At 43.5% G+C, this 26,923-nt stretch overlaps 2 protein-coding genes and 1 long non-coding RNA gene across 4 annotated transcripts in view; 2 read left to right on the forward strand and 1 right to left on the reverse strand.

The window, feature by feature from the left end:
- cog5 (component of oligomeric golgi complex 5) overlaps positions 1 to 26,923 on the reverse strand; it is a 78,347-nt gene that overhangs the window by 37,043 nt on the left and 14,381 nt on the right. Inside the window, exon 7 of the mRNA XM_069720266.1 lies at positions 4,346 to 4,476. Within this exon, the coding sequence (XP_069576367.1) occupies positions 4,346 to 4,476 (131 nt within the window). The remainder of the gene's footprint in view (positions 1 to 4,345; positions 4,477 to 26,923) is intronic.
- Positions 16,671 to 18,949, forward strand: LOC138633814 (uncharacterized). Its single transcript, XR_011311914.1, has 2 exons — positions 16,671 to 17,549; positions 18,429 to 18,949. It is a non-coding gene; the product is annotated as an uncharacterized lncRNA (long non-coding RNA).
- Positions 19,071 to 25,268, forward strand: gpr22a (G protein-coupled receptor 22a). 2 transcript variants are annotated; one of them, XM_069720270.1, is made up of 5 exons: positions 19,071 to 19,317; positions 20,212 to 20,317; positions 21,043 to 21,187; positions 21,951 to 22,097; positions 23,630 to 25,268. In XM_069720270.1, exons 3-5 carry the CDS (start codon positions 21,065 to 21,067, stop codon positions 24,680 to 24,682), a joined length of 1,323 nt encoding a protein of 440 aa, XP_069576371.1. In that variant the 5' UTR covers positions 19,071 to 19,317; positions 20,212 to 20,317; positions 21,043 to 21,064; the 3' UTR covers positions 24,683 to 25,268. The 2 variants fall into 2 exon arrangements, with proteins under 2 accessions (XP_069576371.1, XP_069576370.1); XM_069720269.1 differs by lacking the exon at positions 20,212 to 20,317.

The raw sequence follows: 26,923 nt of genomic DNA on the forward strand, positions 1-26,923 counted from the left end.
AACTGGTCCCTCCCCGATCCTTCACTGGTTCATCCATTCACATTTTAAGACACACATTTGTTCTCTGGATATTTTGGACCACACAGATGAGGGATCATTTTTCAGAAACTAAAATCCAGCTGACAACAACTTCATCACCTGATAACTGACTGTGTCATTTTTAAATAAATGAAGCAGAAAATGTTCACTGGAATGTGAAATGAAGTGTTTTTGTGATGTAATTCTGCTCCATTTGTCATTTTTAAAGTGCCACAAAAAATAAATCACATTACGCAACACACTGATCAACTCAGCTGTTAAAAAATAAATAAACTACAGAAAACATATTTAGTTTTGGTCTCTGTGAATTCTCTGATGAGAAACTCTACTACATTCATGTAATCACTGTACTAACAACGATGTACTCGTATAATACAATGAAAAACAAATTGTAAAACTCTGATGCTACAAAACTCATGAGCTCAAGATGTTTGGTTCCCAAGAAAGATTTAACTTCAAGAGTGCAACTACAAACTTTCAGAAAAGTCCATGAACGTCACTGGAAACACAAAAGACGTCACATCTCGACAGATGTAATTAGAAAATAACCAGACAGAAAACAATAATGATCAGTGTTTCACCAGCTGTCTGCACAGAGGATGAACAAAGTATAGCAACTCAAACACACACACGCACGAACGCACGCACGCGCACATGCACACGCACGCACGCACGCACACACACACACACACACACACACACACACACACACACACACACACACACACACACACACACACACACACACACACACATTAAACTGTCCCCAAGGAGGATTTTCATTAACACAAAGGTTTCCCCAGTCTCTGACCTTAACCATTACAACTAAAGGGCTGAACTTGACGTCATCCACCATCAGTGATGTCATCAACCATCAGTGATGTCATCGTTGGTTTGTGAACGTTATGAATCCTCCAGTTCAGATTCTGTCCGTCACCATCTTGTTAGTTCGGAGTGGTTTGGAGCAGGAAGTGACCATATTTGGACGAGCTGGGGGAGGAGCCAGCGGTGGATCTGACCGATCTGATTGGAAACCTGACGATACTACGTCCCGCCCACCGATAGCTGTAACCTGACTGCACCACAGGCCTGTCAATCAAACAGACACGCCCCCAAAAACAGGTCTTCTTGAATCTTCTTTTCTAATGAATGAGGGATTATTTTCAGATGGACCTCCAGAAAACTAATAAGAAGGAGTGACTTTAGCTAACAACACCGAGATAACTGATGGACACATTTTATTCACTTTGGATTTGATGAGAGAAGTTGAATGGGAGTCTATGGAGCCGGAGGCTCTTTGGAGCTGACCTCTAGTGGCACTCGCTGATATTGCAGCTGATTTTATATCCAGTCTGTGTTTTATATCCAGTCTGTAGTTTTATATCCAGTCTGTGTTTTATATCTAGTCTGTAGTTTTACATCCAGTCTGTAGTTTTACATCCAGTCTGTAGTTTTATATCCAGTCTGTTTTATATCCAGTCTGTAGTTTTATTTACATTCTGTAGTTTTACATCCAGTCTGTAGTTTTATATCCAGTCTGTTTTATATCCAGTCTGTAGTTTTATATCAAGTATGTAGTTTTATTTACATTCTGTAGTTTTATATCCAGTCTGTGTTTTATATCCAGTCTGTAGTTTATCCAGTCTGTAGTTTTATATCCAGTCTGTAGTTTTATATCCAGTCTGTGTTTTATATCTAGTCTGTAGTTTTACATCCAGTCTGTAGTTTTATATCCAGTCTATAGTTTTATTTACATTCTGTAGTTTTATATCCAGTCTGTGTTTTATATCCAGTCTGTAGTTTTATATCCAGTCTGTAGTTTTATATCCAGTCTGTTTTATATCCAGTCAGTAGTTTTATTTACATTCTGTAGTTTTACATCCAGTCTGTAGTTTTATATCCAGTCTGTTTTATATCCAGTCAGTAGTTTTATTTACATTCTGTAGTTTTACATCCAGTCTGTAGTTTTATATCCAGTCTGTAGTTTTATTTACATTCTGTAGTTTTACATCCAGTCTGTAGTTTTATATCCAGTCTGTGGTTTTATATCCAGTCTGTAGTTTTATATCCAGTCTATTTTATATCCAGTCTGTAGTTTTATTTACATTCTGTAGTTTTACATCCAGTCTGTAGTTTTATATCCAGTCTGTAGTTTTATATCCAGTCTGTAGTTTTATATCCAGTCTGTAGTTTTATATCCAGTCTGTAGTTTTATATCCAGTCTGTAGTTTTATATCCAGTCTGTAGTTTTATATCCAGTCTGTAGTTTTACATCCAGTCTGTAGTTTTATATCCAGTCTGTAGTTTTATATCCAGTCTGTAGTTTTATATCCAGTCTGTAGTTTTATATCCAGTCTGTAGTTTTATATCCAGTCTGTAGTTTTATATCCAGTCTGTGTTTTATATCCAGTCTGTAGTTTTATATCCAGTCTGTAGTTTTATATCCAGTCTGTAGTTTTATATCCAGTCTGTAGTTTTATATCCAGTCTGTAGTTTTATATCCAGTCTGTGTTTTATATCCAGTCTGTGTTTTATATCCAGTCTGTAGTTTTATATCCAGTCTGTAGTTTTATATCCAGTCTGTAGTTTTATATCCAGTCTGTAGTTTTATATCCAGTCTGTGTTTTATATCCAGTCTGTAGTTTTATATCCAGTCTGTAGTTTTATATCCAGTCTGTGTTTTATATCCAGTCTGTGTTTTATATCCAGTCTGTAGTTTTATATCCAGTCTGTAGTTTTATATCCAATCTGTGATTCTAAACCTAAAATCAGGTCTCGACACTCAAAAAGCAGCTGTGGACCTCAGTTTTGTCCCCATGGAGACACATGTCCCCACGTGTTAGTGTGCACTCAGGTTTAAGTCCACATCGGGACTTAAAAACATGTACGTCCACACGCACGCACGCACGCACGCACGCACGCACACACACACACACACACACACACACACACACACACACACACACACACACACACACACACACACACACACACACACACACACACACACACACACACAGTGTCTTTACTGGGACACTGTCCCCTGGAGAACGATCCTTTCTGGGGCAGATGAAGGTTAACACAGCTTCCATGTGGTCCATCTCTCATGTACAAAGTGTAGATCTGTCAGTCGGGTCGGATTCAGCTGTTTAATATGAAGATTTGACTGTTTGCTCCTTCTGTTATTTCAAATCAACTCTCTGGAAATTGAAACATTTACAACACACTCTCTTTAGTCTCAGAGACAGCAGCTTCCTGGGCGTCTCGTCGTCCCCGTCCACAGACCTCCCTCCTGGTGCTGCAGGCTGGGACCAAAAACACAGCTGAGTCTGGGCCTCGCTCCTGATCCAACGACCCTGTGTTCCCCACCACCTCAATATAAGTGATACACTCCTGCTTAGAGGTCGGACTGACTTTGACGTCGGGGTGCATGCGGGGAAAGTGTGGACTCCCCGACCACTGGTGTCACGTTCATAGGGCAGGCTCTGCTGTGGTCCAGCCAAAGATCATTTTTACAAACAAAACATAACTAATAAATGATAGGACCAAAATCAAATCAAAAACACAAAGCTTGTGTGTGATGTCACATGAGATTTTGAACAAACAGTACTTACAATAAACAAGAATCCCAACAACAAACATTCGACTGAACTCTGGACGAAGCACATTCCGAATTATTTATATTTACTAATCCAACAGTATTTATATACCGTGACTGTATCGGTGCTTTAATTTCTGTGACCCATTTACTCTCTTAAAGGAGTCCGTGAGGTGTGTTAACACCGGAGGAAGAGTAACAGCAGCTGGCAGGGCAGCTTATTCACATGAGGGCGTTCACTCTTATTCGAGGAGGCATATTTCTGAATTACTTCTTCCTTCATTTTTTGTGGTTATTTTTTTTTTTTTGACAGTCTGATAAATTTATCAGTTCCAACAGGAACAAACCATGAATAATTTTGTATCTATCGGTGCGAAATGTTATAAATTAGTGTCACAAAAAAGAAGTCATATTAATTTAATTCAATCAATAACTATTAAGTGTTGACTGTTACTGACAGAAACCTAGCGCCAAATGAAGAACACAGCGCACTGAGACATTGTTTTGAATATACAGGAAGTGCTCAGCATGTATTTAAACCAAATTCAAGTGATCAACACAGAGGAAGAAAACAAAGGCAAACGAAGAGTCACTGCAACTGACTCTGATCAGCTTGAAGCAGCACAGCTGGACTTGGACAGTCCAGTTTGACAGCAGCTTGTGTGTGTGTGTGTGTGTGTGTGGTGGTGGTGTGTGTGTGTTGTGTACCTGGATCTCCATGCCCTGCTCCAGCAGCCTCTTGGCTTGGCTCTCCACCTCCAGCCGGGCTCTGCTGATCAGCAGCAGGTCGTTCTCGATCACCTCGATGCCGCTCAGGTCCACACCTTGTGACAGATAGTCTGCAGCAGGAGCAAGAAAACATGCAAACACTCAGGCCAAGAATGAATCTGGATGGAGGGCCGTGGGCCCAAAATACATGTTAATGTTAAGTGAAATTACATTAAAAGTGAAACATTTCATTAAAATGTGATAGATTTTAGAGTTAACATTCTTAAAATTTCTGAATAATTAAAACACTACTCTTTAATCTGCTTAATAGTAATTTAATTATTTTGCAGAAATTATTGTAAAAAACACATCTTGCCAATTCATTTTCTTAATGTTCGTTGTCTCGTGTCACTGCCTCGATCTTTCATTGACTGGCAGCAGTCAGTGACGTCAGTGACGTTGGACACTAACAGCAGACGAGCATCAGCAGGAGAGAGAAAACGATACTTCTTTGTAGATAAGGGAAGCTTAACAGCACGACGCTGGAAATCACTGTAAAATATGTGTTTATGTACTTTTTAGCTGCACAAAACGTTTAGTTTGATTTCATTACAGTTGGAAGTTACAGCACTTAAAAACAAAGAGAATAAACACGTGCTTGTCTCATACCATGGTGGGTCAAATCAAAGGTGCGGACCAAACCTGGCCCCAAGACCCCAAACTGGGTTGTCTCTGATCTCCTGGCTCCACAGACTCAATTTAAAACAGTTGTCCAAACCACAGACTGGATATAAACATGGAGCTCGTCATCACTTCCTCCTGATAGTAACTTCATTTTAAACCTGAGTCTGTGCGGTAGTTACACACATAGCCGAGCCACTGACAACTTCATCTTTCATCCCTGTGTGCTTATTATTTTCTGGATGAAAATGATTACTGTAGTAATTTGTAGCTGCATATCAACTATTTTTCCTCCATAGAGTGGTTGTTCTCTTGGCTCGGTACCAAGAGCTGGGCAGGACACTGGACACAAACTGGATATAAAACTACAGACTGGATATAAAACACAGACTGGATATAAAACTACAGACTGGATATAAAACACAGACTGGATATAAAACACAGACTGGATATAAATCTACAGACTGGATATAAAACACAGACTGGATATAAAAGAGTTCGTAGCTTCAGGTCTGTAAAATAGTTCCGATCTAGAAGTGTCTTCAGCTGCAATACCAGCGAGTGCCACTAGAGGTCGGCTCCAAAAAGCCTCCGGCTCCATAGACTCCCATTCAACTTCTCTCATCAAATCCAAAGTGAATAAAATGTGTCCATCAGTTCTCTCGGTGTTGTTAGCTAAAGTCACTCCTTCTTATTAGTTTTCTGGAGGTCCATCTGAAAATAATCCCTCATTCATTAGAAAAGAAGATTCAAGAACACCTGTTTTTGGGGGCGTGTCTGTTTGATTGACAGGCCTGTGGTGCAAGTCAGGTTACAGCTATCGGTGGACGGGACGTAGTATCGTCAGGTTTCCGATCAGATCGGTCAGATCCACCGCTGGCTCCTCCCCCAGCTCGTCCAAATATGGTCACTTCCTGCTCCAAACCGCTCCGAACTAACAAGATGGTGACGGACAGAATCTGAACTGGAGGATTCATAACGTTCACAAACCAACGATGACATCACTGATGGTTGATGTCGTCACTGATGGGTGATGACATCACTGATGGGTGATACTTGACACTGGACCTGAACACCATGTCTCCACCCTCCGGTCACTACTGCACAGACTCAGGTTAAAAATGATGAGGAAGATGTCAGCACCCATTCTGAGATATCTTAGCTTCCCTCCTCTGTAACTCGTCCATCTTTAAAAACAGACTCTGACCTGAACCGAGGTCTGCTAACGCAAACGTGTTTAATCTGTGTCACAGTGGTATCAACTCAACTCAAATTAACACTAATGACTTCTTGATAATGTGATATGCCTCATACTGAACCAACACTAAAACATGAACTAGAAAAAAGGTATTGTGGGGACACCTGTACAAATGACTATAGCTGGACGACAGTAGCTCAGTCAGTCTGAAACTTCATCAACACATCTCCTTCGTGATGAAATGATCCTACTCCCATTATTTAATCTGACAGAGAAGATGACAGCGGGACCAGTCAGCTTGACAGATTTGTCAGCAACACTTCGGACGGCGTGTTAAACATTTCCACTCTTTTTCTTCCTCTGCATTGTTTGTCCACCCACCTGCTCTGGAAAGATCCATCGTACATTAGAGGAAGAAATATTGACTCGTCTTGTCACTGAATCCTGTTTGGAGCTGCAATGCAACTGATATTGATGTAACGCTGCCAATATGTGTGATTTTTGTCCAATAAATCATGAGCGCCTTGAGCAAACACTTGAGTCCTGCTGTGGAGATGCTATCAGCAGTGACAGCTGAAGTCCTGCAGCTCATTTTGAGTGCTCCCTACTGGTCACAGTGGTTTACAGGAACACAGTGACACAGTCTAAGAAAATGTTCTGGATGATGCAGTTGTTTAATCTGAGAGTGAGGAGCCTGAAGTGTCTCTGAGGCGGTGACTACAGTCCTGACTCGTGTGGGAAGTTGACTCAGCGAGGAAGGAAGCGAAGCGCCGGCCAGCGGAGAGTGATGAGGCGGCTGGAACGGGAGACAGCTCAGATGTGATGGAGAAGACAGACAGCAGACAACAGGCTGCTGAGTGGGACTAAACTACAGCCTCCTTCTGCCAGCTTTATGCAACAGTCTGACTTGTGTGGAGCGAGCGAGGACAGAACATTTCATTTCTTTCTCCTCTCCTGAATTGCACCTTCGCTTCATGTTAATCACTGAGCCCGACATTGTGTTCATGTCAGCTGGTTTCTCATCAGCTCCTTACAGATGAAGGGAGTCAGTATTCAGTGGGAAAGCACTTCTCTGAAAATGCTTTAGACTTTGTAAAAAAAATACATAAAAGTAGCTTCTGAGCGCCCTCTACAGTCTCGCCATATATAAACATTATCTATCTAACATTTTAATGATCACTAGTTTTTTTGGTAAAAAAAAAAAATAGTGACTTCAATCAAACGCACTAGTTCTGGTTCACCGTATGTGTCGACACACCAGACACATGCAGACAGATGTACATTAAAAGTACATTTTTACTTAAAACTCCAGGGTTCTTGTAAATTTGGTGGTTGTTAATATTGAACCCAAAAATAGTCAGAAAGTAAAAGATAATTCAGAAAGTTGCAGACCGTTTTGGATACTGTTGGACCAGTCAAAGCCATGATGATGTTCCCCATTATGGGAACACTGGGTTTTATGTTCATCTTGACACCAGTACAAACTTCTCATCCAGAAAAGCGAGTAAAATGCTATTAAGGTATTTAGCAGTTTACAAAACAATCGAATATGAGTGTTTCATCAGATTCAAAACCTCTTCTGTCGCTTGGCTCCTCTCGGTCCACTGATATGGCATAAAAAGCAGAACGCTTCATTCCTCTAATCTCATGCCTTCATCCGAACTCTGTTTTGATAACAGAGCTGATTTTAAATTCCAGCATTGTTCCCATATTCTGATCATTTCTGTAAATCAGGACGACTAAGTGTATAGGGAAATCAGCCCCCGACTATTAGAGGAGAGGAGGAGCAGTGTGGGGCTGGAGGGCTGATATCAAACCATTTCAGATGTGCTATTTGTCCAGAGCTGAAGATTGTTTGCTCTTTTTCCCCAGAGAGACAGAGACAGAGAGTATTATCAGGCAGGTGGCGAGCTGAGGCACAGAGGAGTGGGGAATTGGACGGGAGCCGCATTCAATTCAAAACCAATCCACTCCAAGCCTCCACCCAAAGTACAAAGCCTGCCAGAGAGTACCACAGAACAGCTGAGCCCTGCTTCTCTCTGCTTGTTTAGATATGTGTGTTTGTGAGGGAGACAGAGAGGAAGAGGAAGAGGAAGATGTTGGTCTTCCCTGACTTGTGTCACAATGTGCTCACAGGGCCAGTGTGCTTTAAGCCTCACACACACACACACACACACACACAGAGAGAGACAGACAGACAGACAGACACACACACACAGACACACACAGAGAAACAGAGACAGACAGACAGACAGACACACACACACACACACACACACACACACACACACACACACACACACACACACACACACACACACACACACACACACACACACACACACACACACAGAGACACACAGACAGACACACACACACAGACACACACACACACACAGAGACAGACAGACACACAGACAGACACAGACACACACACACAGACACACACACACACACACACACACACACACACACACACACAGACAGACAGACACACACAGAACAACACAGACACAGGCCTTTGGATATGATGCTGTCTCTCCCAGGGGACAAGATGTGCCCTCCTTTCTATACAGGAGGAATTCATTCAGCTTGACAAGACAGATTTCATCAATAACCACCACCACCCGTTTATTAACTTGTGTGGTGCATCATCGGAATTTATCATGGCATTGCAGAGCTTAAAATTAGCAGCAGAGTTGACCCCCCCCCCTCCCGCATCACCTTGGTGATGGAGGTAATCAGCATAGTGGGTTGTGGATGGGAGCAGGCATTGGGGAGGGAGCTGCTTCACACTTATCAGAGCCAGGAAGTGATTACCATCCAGCCCAAACTAAGGAGGCTGAGGTGAAGGTGAGAGAGACCTGCAGTGAAATTTATTAAAGAGGTTAAAAACAGCTGTCCAGCAGTCCAAGTCTGTCTTCTGTACGCAAAACAACATCCTGTGGGTTGGATCAGGGTCAGCAAACTAAACTGGAACGTGTCCACTTTCAGATGTCCTTTCCAACAATACCAATGCAGCAGAAAGAAGGTCACTTTTTATTCATGCTCACGCAAAGAAAAACATGAAATATTTTAACTCTAATGACCTGTCTGAATTCACAACTTATAGTCCATGAACGCATCAGTGTGTCTGAGGTAGTTTCCTCTGTGGTCCAGCAGGGGGCGTGTTGTCCTTCTGACCTATTAGTAAGCGGTAACCATCAGGGATGTCATCGTTGGTTTGTGAACATTATGAATCCTCCAGTTCAGATTCTGTCCGTCACCATCTTGTTAGTTCGGAGCGGTTTGGAGCAGGAAGTGACCATATTTGGACGAGCTGGGGGAGGAGCCAGCGGTGGATCTGACCGATCTGATCAGAAACCTGACGATACTACGTCCCGCCCACCGATAGCTGTAACCTGACTGCACCACAGGCCTGTCAATCAAACAGACACGCCCCCCAAAACCAGGTCTTCTTGAATCTTCTTTTCTAATGAATGAGGGATTATTTTCAGATGGACCTCCAGAAAACTAATAAGAAGGAGTGACTTTAGCTAACAACACCGAGATAACTGATGGACACATTTTATTCACTTTGGATTTGATGAGAGAAGTTGAATGGGAGTCTATGGAGCCGGAGGCTTTTTGGAGCCGACCTCTAGTGGCACTCGCTGGTATTGCAGCTGAAGACACTTCTGGATCAGAACCATTTTACAGACCTGAAGCTACGAACTCTTTTATATCCAGTCTATTAGGCTAACCAAAGAAAAAAGAGGGGGACACCAACAAACAGGTCACGTTAACTGGGTCATCATCACACTGAAGCTTCTCAGAAACTGTGTGGAATCATCTTTTGGTTTCTTCTCCAGAGATGGCAGAATGAGCATCAAGGACAGGGATGTAACTGCTTTACTCTTCAGCGATAACAAACCTGAAGGCTGACTGCCAACACTCAACCTCGATCGCCTCACCAGAAGCTCCTTAAAAGGCCACTACTGATATGATAGTAAATACACGGTGTAGTTACGTTTGAATGCCAGTTAAAATGAGTTTTAACGTGACTTCTTGAAGAAGTGGCAGGGAGAGGACTAGCGTGCTTCTTCATGAACATGGCAGCTGTGGTTAGCCTGGATTTACATTCACTACAATGGAGACAATATCTTAATTGTGGGAGGTAAGGAACAAAAACCCTGTACAGAAACTGCTCAGATCTTTGCTGCAGCCTGATCTGCAGTGTCTGTGCTCTTCTTTGTTGCTGAATTTTACATGCTGAACCAGGAAAATGTCAAAGCGAAGCATTTCATCTGTTTATGTAGGAGAAATGAAAAAGAGAACTCTTTTGCTGAGCCTCAATGTATTCATGAAGCTAATGTATTTTTCAAAATGTGAAGATTGTAAAATGTCAAGTCTACAAAACAACACCGTCAAGAACAAAAAACTGTTTTCTTTTCCTTTAAGCTTAACTTCTGAAAATAGTCCCGTTGTCTGACGAGTATTCTGTTGATTAAAAAGGAGCAGTGCTGTAACACAAAGCAGACACCTCTGCAGGAAGTTTTGTTTTCAGCCTTCAAGAAGAAGAATGCCTGAAACGGCGTCCTGGACGTAGCGTGGATAAAGAAACACAGAGGCTGCAGCCGCAGTGTATCACAAGTAGTGTAAACTATGTGACCGCGTGTTTCCTTCGAGGCACAAAGGAAACGTAGTCTGTAATCTCACATCAGTATGCTTCAAACTGGATATTAGAAGGAGATAAAACTACAATCACGGATGTGAGTCAGATTGTTGTCGTGTTAAATCAGCAAAACCAAAGTTCCCCCGTCACTTTAAATGAATGACTTAGTATTTAATGAATCTTCAGTGGTTTCCAGCCTCATCTCAACAGAGCACACTGAACTCTGTCAAGAATTTCTTCTCCGATTTTGCGACAACAATGACAGATGAACATTTTATTACAACCCCATTTCCCAAATTTTAACATTTTCTACTGTATGTGGCAGTAAATATGTGCTGTGCTGAGATACTCACTCTGCATCTTAGTTTTGATGACTGAAACTTTGCCCCAAACCAAATGATAATCAAAGTGATCCCTGACACCTCCCAGTAACACCGTGCAGTATATAACATGAGCAAGGTTTAATTACTTCTGCTTGTGTCAAAGATGTATTTAGTTTTCAAAAGCATGTTTTTTTCTCTAAAGTTAGTTTTTTCTCCTGAGTTGAGCCTCTCCCTCTGAAGATGATCTTTCTGTTGACCTTGAGTTCGCAGCCATCTGCGCCTCCAAAGCATCATGAAGACATCAACATTCACTGGTGTGGCATTTGTCCCTTAAGCACACACACTTGCTTTCACTCGTCTGAAACAGGAGCCTCAGTATTAAGTTGCAATATTAATCCATTCATGAAACATTTATGGTAGCTTTGCGTTGGTCTCTGAACCGTCTGTTTCTGTTTGTCTCTCTCACATCATGTACGTTTGCTCCGAAAAAAAAGTCTGCAATTGTCTTTTCACGGAGCCCCGGAGTGGCCATAGAGAGACAAAACTTTAAATCATGTGCACCATATAATAAGTTATGTGCACGAGATACTAAATCGTTCCCACCAGATAAAAATGGCTCCCACAAAATAATAAATTGTTCCCACAAAATAACATCGTTCCCACCAGATACTGTATTAAATCGTTGCCACCAGATGCTAAATGGCTCCCACGAAATAATAAATCATTCCCACAAGAATTTAAATCGTTCCCATGAAATAATAAATTATTCCCACCAGATACTAAATCGTTCCCACGAAATAATAAATCGTTTCCAGCATGAAGTTCACTGAACCTGCTTCAACTGTCAGCTGACCAACTATAAAGTCGACAGCATCCTTAAAGTTAGCATATTACCAACGATATAATCCACAAACTCTCAATATCATCGTTGTTTTCTTTTACTACCAATCATCCTCTACATTGTATTACAGAGTTGTTGTTAGCCTTGTTGTTAGCCTCGTTGTTAGCGTAGTCACCACAGCCAGTCTGACTAATCAATGACATATTTAGAGTCACCATAAGGCTGATACAGACATGATACTATGTATAAATACATGAGTGAGTAAACAATTGCTATTATTGTAGCATAAAATGTTTACTCGTGGCGTTGATATTATTGACAAAGACGTCGGGGTGGTTTTTCTCTATTTTCTATCTTCAAAATGATGAAATGATAGTGTCTGTATGAACTGAGGAAAACTAGACCATAGTTTTTTACAATCCACTGCTCATGCCGTTTTATACCGATCATATCCATATCTGTCATCAATTAGTCAGACTGGCTGTGATGGCTATGCTAACAACAAGGCTAATAACAACTCTGTTAACTAAGAACAGCTGGACACAAAGGATGATTGTTAGTAAAAGAAAACAACGATGATATTGAGAGTTTGTGGATTACAGTGAACCCTCGTTTTTCGTGGGGGTTACGTTCCAAATAGAAACCGTGATAGGCGAAATCCGTGAAGTAGTAACCTTTATTTTACAATTGAAATAGATAGAACTGGACATTAAATATATCTACGTTACATATAGTCGTAATGTGATTTCAATGCATGATGCAAATCCGTGAAGCAGCGAGACCGTGAAAGGTGAACCGCGTTATAGCGAGGGTTCACTGTATATCGTTGGTAATATGCTAACTTTAAGGATGCTGTCGACTTTATAGTTGGTCAGCTGACAGTTGAAGCAGGTTCGGTGAACTTCATGCTGAGAGGAGGAAGCCTGCTGTGCTGAGCTGTCTCTCTCTATATATAAACTTAAATACCTTTTAATTAATTTGTGCGCACGATTGACTTTTCTTCCTCTCCCTGGCCAGACCTCTAGGATCTGTGTCTCTGTCACCATCTGCCTGCCTTCCATCTCTCACTAAAGACTTGTATCTGGGAGAAAACAGGCCTCCCGCTGAGATGCGCATGTCAGTAAAACAGTCGATCTTCATCTCTGCTTACGCTCCTCAGATAAACAGATGAAGAGTGAGAGGTGAAGAGCGAGAGCTGAAGAGTGAGATGAAGAGCGAGAGCTGAAGAGTGAAAGGTGAAGAGTGAGGTGTAGAGTGAGAGGTGAAGAGTGAGATGAAGAGTGAAAGGTCAAGAGCGAGAGATGAAGAGTGAGAGCTGAAGAGCAAGAGCTGAAGAGTGAGGTGTAGAGTGAGAGGTAAAGAGTGAGATGAAGAGTGAGATGTGAAGAGGGAGAGGTGAAGAATGAGATGTGAGGTGGAGAGGTGAAGAGGGAGAGGTGAAGAGTGAGATGTGAAGAGGGAGAGGTGGAGAGGTGAAGAGGGAGAGGTGAAGAGGGAGAGGTGAAGAGTGAGATGTGAAGAGGGAGAGGTGAAGAGGGAGAGGTGAAGAGTGAGAGGTGGAGAGGTGAAGGGAGAGGTGAAGAGTGAGATGTGAAGAGGGAGAGGTGGAGAGGTGAAGAGGGAGAGGTGAAGAGTGAGATGTGAAGAGGGAGAGGTGAAGAATGAGATGTGAAGAGTGAGAGGTGAAGAATGAGAGGTGAAGAGTGAGAGGTGAAGAGGGAGAGGTGAAGAGGGAGAGGTGAAGAGGGAGAGGTGAAGAGGGAGAGGTGAAGAGTGAGAAGTGAAGAGGGAGAGGTGAAGAGTGAGATGTGAAGAGGTGAGAGGTGAAGAATGAGATGTGAAGAGTGAGAGGTGAAGAGCGAGATGTGAAGAGGGAGAGGTGAAGAGTGAGATGTGAAGAGGGAGAAGTGAAGAGTGAGAGGTGAAGAGCGAGAGGTGAAGAGCGAGAGGTGAAGAGGGAGAGGTGAAGAGTGAGATGTGAAGAGGGAGAGGTGAAGAGGGAGAGGTGAAGAGGGAGAGGTGAAGAGTGAGAGGTGAAGAGTGAGAGGTGAAGAGTGAGAGGTGAAGAGTGAGAGGTGAAGAGTGAGAGGTGAAGAGCGAGATGTGAAGAGCGAGATGTGAAGAGGGAGAGGTGAAGAGGGAGAGGTGAAGAGGGAGAGGTGAAGAGTGAGAGGTGAAGAGTGAGAGGTGAAGAGCGAGAGGTGAAGAGTGAGAGGTGAAGAGGGAGAGGTGAAGAGGGAGAGGTGAAGAGGGAGAGGTGAAGAGCGAGATGTGAAGAGCGAGATGTGAAGAGCGAGATGTGAAGAGGGAGAGGTGAAGAGTGAGAGGTGAAGAGTGAGATGTGAAGAGTGAGAGGTGAAGAGTGAGATGTGAAGAGGGAGAGGTGAAGAGGGAGAGGTGAAGAGGGAGAGGTGAAGAGCGAGATGTGAAGAGGGAGAGGTGAAGAGTGAGAGGTGAAGAGGGAGACGTGAAGAATGAGATGTGAAGAGGGAGAGGTGGAGAGGTGGAGAGGTGAAGAGGGAGAGGTGAAGAGTGAGAGGTGAAGAGCGAGATGTGAAGAGTGAGAGGTGAAGAGTGAGAGGTGAAGAGGGAGAGGTGAAGAGTGAGATGTGAAGAGTGAGATGTGAAGAGGGAGAGGTGAAGAGGGAGAGGTGAAGAGTGAGATGTGAAGAGTGAGATGTGAAGAGTGAGAGGTGAAGCGTGAGAGGTGAAGAGTGAGAGGTGAAGAGTGAGATGTGAAGAGCTCCAGCACAATAAACACATCTGAGGAGAAGAATCAGGTTTTGTCACTGCAGAAGAACAACAGACGGACCCTGATTTGAATTTTGATCTGTCGGTCTGGCTTCGCTTTGTCTCGCGGTGCCTGTTGTTGCCATGCCGATGCCAAGTAGCCCTCATTAGTGCACTCACAAGCTACGTCGCAGATCTGCTCGGCAGGCAGTAGGAGCAGCGCTGCAACTGCTCCGACGGTAGCCAGATCGGGACAATTAAGCACAAACCATCCATCAGGTGCTGTGCAAACACAAATAGTGGAGGAGTGGCCAAAGTCCTGACAGGAAGGATGCTGCTGTTAGCATCGTCATGGCCACCGTCTCCTACCTGGGCACTTAAATGACGGCAGGCAAACTTACGTGGAGACGGCTGAGAGACAAAGGGAAAGAAACAAGGACTCAAGGACAGAAAAGATCTGTTCTGTCTCTACATGCTGGACACTGAATTTCCTCCACTTACTACAGGCAGCACGAAACAAAGAGAAAGATACCAAAGGAGGGAAAAAGAGGAACAAGAAATGAGCGTTAAATCTGCTTTGTGAGTCCAATTAGTGAGACGCAGAGGTGTAAAATGAAAACGGAGAGAAGACAGTTTGAGGGGGAGGGAGCAGTGGATGAGTAGGAAGGGCTACTGGAGGCAGAGAGAGGCAGGAAGCAGGACGGGGACAGACGGACGGAGGACAGAACAGAGAGAGGAGAGGAGAGGCAGAGCCGTCAGGACCTGAGGCTGCACGCCTTCTACCGCTCACATCTCTCATCGGAAAGGATTCAACGGAGGCAGAAGATCCTTCAGTGATGGACTACAACGCTAAATCTCAGCCGCTCAGTCCTGCCACCTGTGGGCACCGCGTTGCTTTGGGGGATTGAGATTACGCCGGGAGAAAGGACCCGAGGATCTCTGAGGAGTGCTCTGTCTAAAGGTAAACTCATGCACGGCACCACGTATCCATACTACCAGTGTTGTGGTGTGCAGATAGCAGGGCGACATGAAACCAACACGTTCAGCTCCAGATAAACACACACAGCATGCTGACATGTTGCTGAGCTCTTCAGTCACGATTTTCAAGCAGCGATTATTTTGAGTTGGGAATAATTCCACTAAATGAGAGGCTGTCAAACAGCAAGGAGCACAAACTAAAAAGATGAGACGCAGCCGAGCGCGCTGCCTCCTGAAGAGACCGGCTCGTACCACACAAAACTCCTCCGACATGGTTTGGATCTGTCCTCAGTGAGGTCACCCAGAGGACAGATGAGTCACGAGACAGAAAATACAAATAAAAGAAAGGATGACAATCACAGCGAGTGTATGAAGCCTCAAAGATTAAAGACAGGAGCAACTTGGTGCAGTTAAAAAGAAGATTATAAAGACAGATGATGGGAACGAACTCAACATAAGAACCTGTTGAGAGGAAGTTGATCAAGGATGTGAGAATATTTTCCTTTACAAACAACAATCCATCTTTAAATTCACCTGATTAAATGATTCGCCTAGAAAAGGACTGAAAATACTGAAGAACAGAAGTGGACATTTGAACAGCTGCATTAAATGAATATTTAACATTATTTACTTCATAAATGTAATGAGTGAAGGGTTACCTAAATACTGATCTGAAACCTCACTGGCCTCCTGTGGGAGATATAGTTCATACGAAGGCTGGCGGGCCTGCTGCCAGCGCCCGGTAGGCGTGTTGACAGCAGGAGGTGTTCCAGCAGCTCGTTGGGTTCGGCTCGGAGTTTCAGGAGGTTGAAGTGAAGGTGAGCCCACCACGTTCAACATGTCCCACACTGCAGCGCCACGTTTCAGCTGCAGGCAATGCACCTGGGTGTCGTCATCTCTTCCATCATATAAGGTACCAACTTATTTATATCATGTGTCATATAAGCCCTCGTGGGATGGCCCATTTTAACAATCTCTCCCTCCTTGGAAGCAGCTCACCTCCTCAGACTTGGAACCATTTTGGTCTATTATTACCGGACTTAGAAAATAAAACAACCTGCAATCTGCTTCATCTCAACATTTCTACCAGTTTTAATTGCAGCTTTTAAAGTCTTTTCATACGGGTCAATTACAAGGTACAATTTATTCCAAGTTAGAGAAGGAGTAATGAGGTACAATGAGGTATATATATTCCACAACACGCAGTACAGTTATCAGAATATAATCCATGCAGGAACGTCTATAACAGGTCACAGCGCATCATCAGGGTTATCTCATGTTGGGGAGGATTTAAATGGAAACTTTTTTTTAATCTTTGTCAGCCCCATCTGCAACCTAAAAAAACTGCTGAATTCAGCTCGTATCGATTCCACTCAAACATCCCTCGTCATCGTGTTTCATCCACCGTAAGAGCCAAATCAGTCCGTACAGCAAAAGAAGTGGTCGATTCATCCGTAAAAAGAAGATGAGTGATTACATTTCCTACATTTGGCAGAGTGAGTTTTAGAAGGTGATTGGTGGTTATATTTTGGTTGCTCAGGATTAGGGTCAGCCCATGTAACCAGCGCACATGTGCAGGGAGGAGCCATGTGACCGGGACAAGACAGAAGTCCGTTGCTGGGTTACCTGGTGGGAAAGAGTGGACAGAAATGTACAACGTACAACTCCGTGATAATAAAAGATGGAGTGGACTGTTTCCTGGATGTTGGATGGAAGCTCTGAAGGATGTACAAATGAACTGATGTTTAAGCCTGTATGTGGAAAAATAAACTGAAGACACTGGAACGGACCTCGTTTATGTAAGTATGCACCTGTCCAGACTATTAAACTGCTAATCTAAAGAACTCGAACATACAGATGAATACAGATGTGCGTGCCATTTCTTAGAGTTACTTCAATCATACGTATGAACATGAATGAATTCATGTCTTTTGTGTACCAACACAAAAACAACACCTTTTTTTTTTTCTAACTATTTTGAGATATACACAGAATTTTCTGTAAAACCTTTTTTTTCATTTTAATGAAGCTCTCAAATGGTAAATGTTGTCTAAGCATACAAGAACACTATCTAAATAAAAATCAAACTTTCACTCTATTTTCCAACTTGTTATTTTAGCTTTTAATCATCACTGTCCTCTTTTGTGTATTGGTCTCAAATTGTCTTTTTAAATTGTCTTTTTCTTTTTTAATTTGTTTTTTTAATGGGATTTTAAATTGTTCTAGATTATTATTATTTTGTCTTATTGTTGGCCCATCAATCATCCGTTAAACACTTTGAGCTGCACCAAACTATAAATAAAGTTTGATTGATTGGAGACAGTAAGAGGCTTACTGAGACACATTGAAACTCGCTGATGTGACGCCGCCGTCTGAGTTATCTCAAACAGAACCTGTTCACAGTTCTCAGGGCTCATTTACTGAACAACACATGATGAAAAGCATCAAAGATAAAACGCAAGGCATCAAAAACGGATTAAACAAACACCAAGAAGAGCGCAAACACTCGGAGACAGGCGTCCAATTAGCACAGAGAGAGCAGCGATGTGTCAGGGGATGATAAATGAGATGAAATTAGATGGTGGCCTTGTGATGCAACATACAAGCCCATGTCAAGGTGACCCAGTTCCTTCTTTTCCTTTTATCTAACTGAAATCTTCCCTTGTTTCCCTCTGCAGGATCAAACATGGAGAGTGATGGAGGAAGCACGCCGGGGAAGAGGACGATGACAACAGAGGAACATGACACCATCCTCTGCTTCGATCAATTCCTCTCCTCCCATCTGTGAAGGCCGGCCGACTGGTACCCAAGGACTCTACATGACCTACATCTGGGCCTCTGACTTTTGGTGTAGCTCCGCCTCCCGCTGGAGCACACGGATTTGAAGGGGTTAAGTGGGTCGAGTCCAGAGGAACAACCACACACACTTTTCTTTTGTCTTTCTCTGGAAACCTTCCCTCCATTTTGCACTCTACTCCTTCACTGCTCTCTGGAATATGAAATCACAACCTGACGTGGTGTGACGTGAGCTGCTTCATAGCCTCTCAGGAGAGATAAAAGTGTGGAAGACGTCCAGTACCTGGTCAAAGTGGGACAGTGGAGAGAGAGAGAGAGAGAGGAGGATTGTTCTGGCTCTGGCATCACTTTCAGGCGGGGATGACACTGGAGGCGACAGCTCAAGCACAGCAGACAATGACAAGACAGAGCTCTGCATGAAAGACAGCATTGATCTTAGTGCACCGCACTGATGTTATAGACCACATGTCCCCCGATGAGGGGTGGGTGGGTGTGTGTGTGTGTGGGGGGGGGGGGGGGGGGGCTCTCCGTGTGTCACAGACACTTTTCCCTTCACCCGAGTGCTTCCCCGAAGCTAAAGCTCTAAGACGACTTCTCTTTGTCTATTAAATTTGTTCTGATCATAGCGAGCATGCTGCAAACCAAGCAGATGAACTGAGGATTGACTTTGCCCAGTGAGAGTATGATGGGATGGTGTGATGTGCTCCAGCAGGTTCCTCTTGGCTACTTGGATTGCTGCTGAGCTGGAGAGGACACGGCTGGGAGGGAGTGGTGAGTTTAATCCTGACTTATCACACTTCTTTTCGTCCAAACCATAAGGAACAAAAGTCCAGAAACTAGAGATTCTAGTATGTTTGGCATTGGTTTATTCAGACTCAGCAAGAAAACCAAGACTGAAGTAAATGTCTTGGATGATGAACTACAGTCCCTTTAAGTCTGGCTTCAGGTTTCAGTATAAAAAGCACTATTTCACTTCTCATGCATGTGTACAAGTGAAATAGTGCTTGAGGAAAAGTTCAAACCCTGTTTGCCTCTCACAGCTGGCCAATCACAGCATGGATGTCAGATCCTCTATTTTAGTGAATTTACATTTCTTTGACGCAGATTCCTCATGTCGACACCTAAAAGGTGCAGGAGGAGGGTTTCCTTCGCTGTGTGATGCTTTCTAGCAGCTCTTTGGTTGAAGCCCTCCGAGCGTGTCTGCTCTTTATCATAGACAATAGAGAACTTGTATTTGATGGTGTGTACGATCAAAACGGTGCCAGACTTTGGATTCAACTGTGAAGAAAGTTGTGTTGCCTTACTTAACAATACTGTGTGCAACATGACGGACAACTTCCATCTTAAGAGCCGTCCTCTTTGTCATTTCATGCACAAAACTGCAGCACATGTACAAGTATCTATTACTGAACTTTGTTCTTATGCAACTGCATATTTCAAGAAACAAAATCGTCACTATGTAAATAATTGGCGGGCGGATCAGAAAGTTGTGCTCCTAGTGCGCATAAATGTTGTGCAGCTCCGTGACGTAGACAGAGCAGAGAAGCTGTAACCTCGTTAGTAAGCAGTCCACGTTTCTAAATCAGCACCTGAGTGACATGCTTCTGTGATTTCTCCGTGTACATGACATCAAATCCTGTTTCAAACTCTGGAAATCGTCAACAGAGACGCTTGAAATGCTTCAGGAAGTCTACGGCGATGAAGCGATGAGCCTGGAGAGCTGTTCTGAGTGACGTTCACGTTTCCAAGAGGGGCGGAGCTTCACTGTCAGGTGCATAAAAAAAAAAAACTCCTCACAAAAGCATGTGTAACTCTGGTAGTGATTTTAATTCAGCGTCAGAACTTGGAGTACTTCTTCGCAAAGGTTACAGCTTCTCTGCTACGTCCACGTCAGGCTGCAGCACACCATTCATGCGCGACAGCAGCAGGCTCTGAGCTTTCTCATCCACCCTCGTACAAAGGCCTTGACTTTTGGCTCCTGTGCAGTTATGGCTTGAGTTAAACTTAGTAAGTACTCTTGCAGTGACCCTTCAGAACACCCTGTTTGGCAGTACGATCGCCTGACTTGACGTATTGCCGTTTAGCTTTTTGTGTAAATCCCTGATAAATCATCTTTAATGTTTTCATACAAGCTGGTGCTTTTACATATATCCCAACCTCATAAGAGTCTGATTTAAACTCCAGAAGTCCCCTTTTAAAACATTGATATAATGAGGTCATTCTATTCAGGTCAAAGGTATTCAAATTAAAACTTACAAACAAGCTGCAGGTCAAGATAAAAATGGAAGACATGCAAGCAGGTCTTATTTATACAAGTGGAATGATATCAATAATGATATCATCATCTTTCATTTCACTTCTATTTTACTGTATACAGTCCAAAAACAAAGGCATTCATTTATTCTGCAGCATCAATACCGTCACATAGGTGAATTTGAATATACAATGATGGTTCACTTCTCAACAAAGACCTTTCTTGTGTAAAACCCTCTCCAGGCCTCTTCCTCCCATCAGGATAATGCACACATCCCCAGTGCTGATCTCTGCAGCCACCATGAGCAACATGACGGTGCTCGACACTGCTGACCCCTATGACCTCGACTTGACCTCCTCCGAGGCTATCTACCCCATCAGCTTCCAGGTATGACTACAGCCGCATAACACGTACGAGAGCTGAAACGCTTCCTGTGGCGAATGAACCGAGCGCAGCACAGTGATGCACACGGAGCAGAAGGAAGCAGGAGGAAGCAGGAACAAGCAGGAACTGTGTCCAACTCTGGAAACTGTCAACAAGGACCCTGGAAACCCTTCAGAAAGTCTACGGCGATGAGGCGAGGAGCCGGACGAGGTGTTCTGAGTGATGGTCCTGTTTTCAAGAGGGGCGGCGCTTCACAGTCCGAGACCAAAGGCGGCGCGTCAGATCAAGAGGGCAGTGAATTCACCCACCAGGGTCAGACTGTCAACACAGAGCTCTACTGTCATGTCCAGTTCGCCAACAGCAACACAACTGTCACTACCTACTCAAGAGTTCCCTGCAACTTCTTTCTGTTCCCCGAAAAATTACAAAAAACTATAATGTGGGCTCTGACAAGTTTCAGGTCCACAGTGAAATAAACAAATGTTCAGCGGTCACGTTAACGTGTGAAACTCAGCTGCTGATGTTGATCAAGAGACGACACTCTGAATAATTAGTCATGAAGGTCGTTGCTTCCCTCTGCTCTGTGTGCGTCGCTGAGCTGCGCTCGATTCGTGCACAGCAGCAACCTTTTGATGACACCTCACATCTTAGATGACCTTTTCAGTCCAAAACAATGTGGAAAAACTGAGGACTCTATCGATTATAAAGACTGAATATGTTACGTCACACTAAATGGCATCATTCTCACCCTGTTCTCTGTCGGTAGGTTTCTCTCACAGGCTTCCTGCTGTTGGAGATAGTGTTGGGCCTGAGCTCCAACCTCACTGTGCTGGTCCTCTACTGCATGAAACAAAACCTCATCAGTTCGGTCTCCAACATCATCACCATGAACCTGCACGTGGTGGATGTATTGGTGAGTCCTGACCTCAGTCAGCACTTCTCTTTTTACAAAAAGAAACTTCATAATGTGGCTGGTTACTGCTGGCATCTCATGACACTCACTAGTAAACATTCACTGTGTCAGATGGCTCGGGCTAAAAGTTCCATTCAGCGAACATTAAGTCAGCCTTTGACACCACATATGGAGGTCAATGCTGATTGGTTAAAGGCTGCGCCAATAGTTTCAAAATCATCCCGAGGTGTACAATGCAACAACTGGAAACAATTCCCTGTTAAAGGTGGTCGGAGTCGTATACAGTCATGGATAAATTTGTCGGTACTCTTAAGAGTTCATTGAGAAAATGCTTTATTCCTCCTAAAAAAGTGATGAAATGAAAAGCATTTTTCTCATCAACCTGCAGCCTTTTAGTTTGTGACACAGAGTGAAGAGAAAAATGTGGCTTCTTCTACAAAAATTATTCTGAAGTAACCTTGACAGATTAAAAAATTATAAATATAATTTTGTTCTAGAGATATTTTAATTAATAGCATACGTCTTAAAACTTCTGATCAGTCATTGAGCCTGTTTAAATGTAGAAAAGTGGTCAGTCTGCTGTTTGGTGTCACCACACTGAACGTGGAGCCGAGGAAACGATAGAGCAGCATGTTAAAGGCTGTAAGAGCTTCATGTTCCTGTGACTGCAGCTGCTCGTATTAGGAACCAGTTTAGGGTCCGCGGGCCTGGAGTCAGACTGCAGGAGGAACATGGAGCCCAGACCCAACAGAAGGATCCACAAAGAAACAAGGCAAAGCTCACCATACCTGCTGGGGAACATGGAGGAGGTTGTGTTCTGGTTCAGGTTCCGTTTGCTGCGTCTGACACAGGGAGCCTTGAATCTGTGTGGCTCAATGAAATCTGAAGACTATCGAGGAACTCTGCAGCCAAACATGCTGCCCAGTGTTACAAAGCTCCGTCTGGACCAGGAGCCAAAACACATAGCTGAAAGCAGCACGAACGGATCAGAACCAAACATCGGACTGTTCTGCAGTAGCTTTTTCAAACATTGAACTTTCCCACCGCCAGAGCAGTTTGTTCTGGAAGAGTGGACCGAACTACCTGCTGACAGGAAGACAGAAATGGAAATTGCTTGTTTGCAGTGATTTCCACTGAAGGTTGAGCAACAAAATATAAAATTAAGGTTCCATCAACTTTGCCATTTTAATTTGTTTTAGTTTAAAATATTCTGCTGAATCAAAAATCTAAATCAAAAGCCTGATTTTTTATTAAATATGGAATAAAAAAAAAATTATGGATGCTGATTACTTTTGTCAGTTTCCAGTTATTTCAGAGGAAATAGTGGGTTTTCTGTTTTTGTTGAAGGTTACCAAAAAATTCATCCCCGACTGTATTCACGCAGTAAATTGAAGCCACAATGAACCTTTTGGTTTACATGTTGTTTTAGCCAATTACATCGTCAATAATTCCAAACCAGATTGTTTTCGTCAGACTACTGGAGATAAACATGACGTGTTTGGGCCGCGACCTGAACTTCTGTGTGTTTCCAGGTGTGTGTGTGCTGCATCCCGCTGACGGCCGTGGCGGTTCTGCTCCCGCTGGAGGCCGACACAGCCATGATCTGCTGTTTCCACGAGGCCTGCGTCTCCTTTGCCAGCGTGGCCACCGCTGCCAACGTCCTGGCCATCACCGTGGACCGCTACGATATCTCGGTGCGGCCGGCGAACCGCGTGCTGACGATGGGCCGAGCCGTGGCTCTGCTGGGATCCATCTGGGCTTTATCCTTTTTCAGTTTCCTGGTTCCGTTCATGGAAGTGGGTTTCTTCATCAGCTCCGGTTCTGATCTGGTGAACCAGACTTCAGTGGTGACGGTGGCTCACACTAACGAGTACTACACAGAGTTGGGTTTGTACTATCACCTGCTCGCACAGATTCCTATATTCTTCTTCACGGCTGTGGTGATGCTGGTGACTTACTACAAGATCCTCCAGGCGCTGAACATTCGCATTGGAACACGCTTTCAGCACAACTTACCGAAAAAGAAACAGAAGAGCAAAAACACGATCTCCCTGAGCACCGCGACACAACCGGAGTCGACGGACGCCTCACAAAGCAGCACGGGGGTCCGGTCGGGGGGGAGCGCTCCTCTGGGCATGCGGGCGTCGGTGTCCGTCATTATCGCGCTGAGGCGAGCGGTGAAGCGCCACCGGGAGAGACGGGAGAGGCAGAAACGAGTCTTCAGGATGTCTCTCCTCATCATCTCCACGTTCCTGCTTTGCTGGACTCCCATAACGGTGTTGAACACCATCATCCTCAGCACCGGACCCAGTGATTTGACTGTCCGCCTCCGCCTGGGCTTCCTGGTGATGGCCTACGGGACCACCATCTTTCACCCGCTCCTCTACGCCTTCACGCGGCAGAAGTTCCAGAAGGTTCTGAAGAGCAAGATGAAGAAGCGCGTGGTGTCTGTGGTCGAAGCCGACCCGACTCCAAACAACGTGGTCATTCATAACTCCTGGATCGACCCCAGGAGGAGCAAGAAGGTGACCTTCGAGGACACGGAGGCCAGACAGAAATGTCTGTGCTCGCAGGATGCAGAGTGAAGGAAGGAACTCGCATGTAAATATGTTGAATATGTAGTCGATGCTACACCGTGAAGAAACAGACAGAACAAGATTGAAAAGTGGTGTTTTCCAGTCCGATGGTGGAGAACTGTTTATGCAAATAGAGAGGTGGAAAAAAAACAAGCTAAAAAGAGGTGTACTCGTTAAACAATGACGTACGAACATCTCAGGCAGCTTACTGAAGGAATACTAAACTTCTGACCACAGGAAGGAAAATGTATTCCCCAATTAAACAGGAATAAACAAACACACTTACTACAAATATAAAAAGAGAAACTACAAACGGCTGATTGAGTTCAAGGCCTGCATTTAAAGCTGCTTTTTTCTTTCAGTGAAAAAACAAAGCCTAAAAATCGGTGTCACCGACACTTGAGGAAGGTAATTTATTTCTATTTATTGTGGACTGTTGTGGAGTGCTATCAAGGACAGTTCAGTCATAGCTCTGTATCTATGCAGCGGTGCGTGTTGTTCTCTAGTTAATGTAATAAAGACAGATGTCTCTGTACAGTAATAGAATATCTTGATATTGTTTGTCATCATTTGTAATAAACAACCTGAAGCACAACCTGCGTCAGCATCCCTCTGCTGTTCCACCACCTGTGACTGGATACAGACACAAAACCCATCAGATAAGTGGTCTGGATAATATTAACATGTGAAATATAGTTACTCCTTCAGCTTCAGGTCACCTCCAGCTGTTCTAATATGTGGTAATGAAATAACTCCGATTTTAGACTTTAAATCTATTGTTCAGACTAATTGTCTGATTCACTGAAGGTCTACGTGTGTAAAATCACAAACAAACTTCACACCAAAAAAAAAAAATGCAAAAAAATAAAGTCCCAGCTGATGTACTGATGATGTGCAGTGATGAAGGCGTCTTTCAAATGTGATATTTAACACGGTGTCCATTCTGCATGTTTTTCTGAATACATATGTAATATTGGGCGTTTCTACTTGAACATGTAAAATACTGAAAATAGATGAATTTAACATCTGTAATGATATTTACTGAATATAAGTAAATATAGGAGAAGTGATTGTTGTGTATTTTACTCCGACTGAAGGTCAGATGAACATCAGGAGAGACGCTGGTCTTATTGTGAAGGAGACGCAGGAAACCAAAGAATACGTAGAGAACGAGATTTTACGCCCGTTAAACATTTCTGATGTCAAAAGTAGAAATTATTCAGACATGTCGTCTGTCCAGAGGTGAAATTTTAGAGTTATTGAATGAACCGAATGCTGATTTCCAGCCAACAGCGTACTGTAGGTATCTCTGCTGGGATATCTGTCCTGTTCTTCAGGGGAGCTGTCCGTGGTCCTGAATGTGTCCCACACAGTTCACAGGTCGCTTCATAATGTTCACTGAATGAAACCAGGTCAGAGAGATGTGGACCTGCTGCACCTCTTTTATTTGACCACATTAGAGATTCAGGCCGAGGAGGAGGAGTGGCAGCAATCTTCCACTCAAGTTGATCAATTAACCCAAAGCCTAAACTTAGTTCTAAATCATTTGAGAGTCTGACTCTTAGTCTTTCACCCAAACTGGAAAGCAGAGAAACGGATTGTATTGTTGTTGTTTATCTCCCACCTGGTCCTTATTCAGAGTTTCTAACTGAATTCTGACTTTTGATCAGATTTAGTGCTGAGTTCAGATAAAGTGATGATAGTGGGAGACTTTAACATTCATGTTGACGTGGACAACGACAGCCTCAGTTCTACTTTCAGCTCATTATTAGATTCTATAGGCTTTTATCAGAATGTAAATAAACCCCGTCACCGTGGTAACCACACCCTCCATCTGGTTCTGTCGTATGGGATGGAAACTGAAAATTTAATTGTATTTCCTCCAAACCCTGTTTTGTCGGACCACTTCTTATCAACATCTGAAGTTACAATAATGGACGACACAGCATGTGGGAATAAATCCCACTACAGTAGATGTCTGTCAGATGATGTCGTGGCCAAGTTTAAGGAAGCAGTTACATGTTTATCCTCTTCGATGCCGTGTGTTAAAGCAGTGGAAGACATCTACGTTGATCTTAGTCCCACACAAGTGGATCATCTGGTAGAAAACACTGCAGTATCTCTGCTACAAGTCTAGATGATGTCGCCCCTCTGAAGAAGAGAGTCATGAACCAGAGGAAGTTGTCTCCATGGTACAACTCAGAACTACGCTCTGCTAGGCAGCGACTAGAAAGATGGAAAGGAAATACT

Source organism: Brachyistius frenatus, unplaced genomic scaffold (genome assembly GCF_029030835.1).
Source record: "Brachyistius frenatus isolate BFR_SWC_R1_liver_20210118 unplaced genomic scaffold, ASM2903083v1 Contig_237, whole genome shotgun sequence".
Lineage (NCBI taxonomy): Eukaryota > Metazoa > Chordata > Actinopteri > Embiotocidae > Brachyistius > Brachyistius frenatus.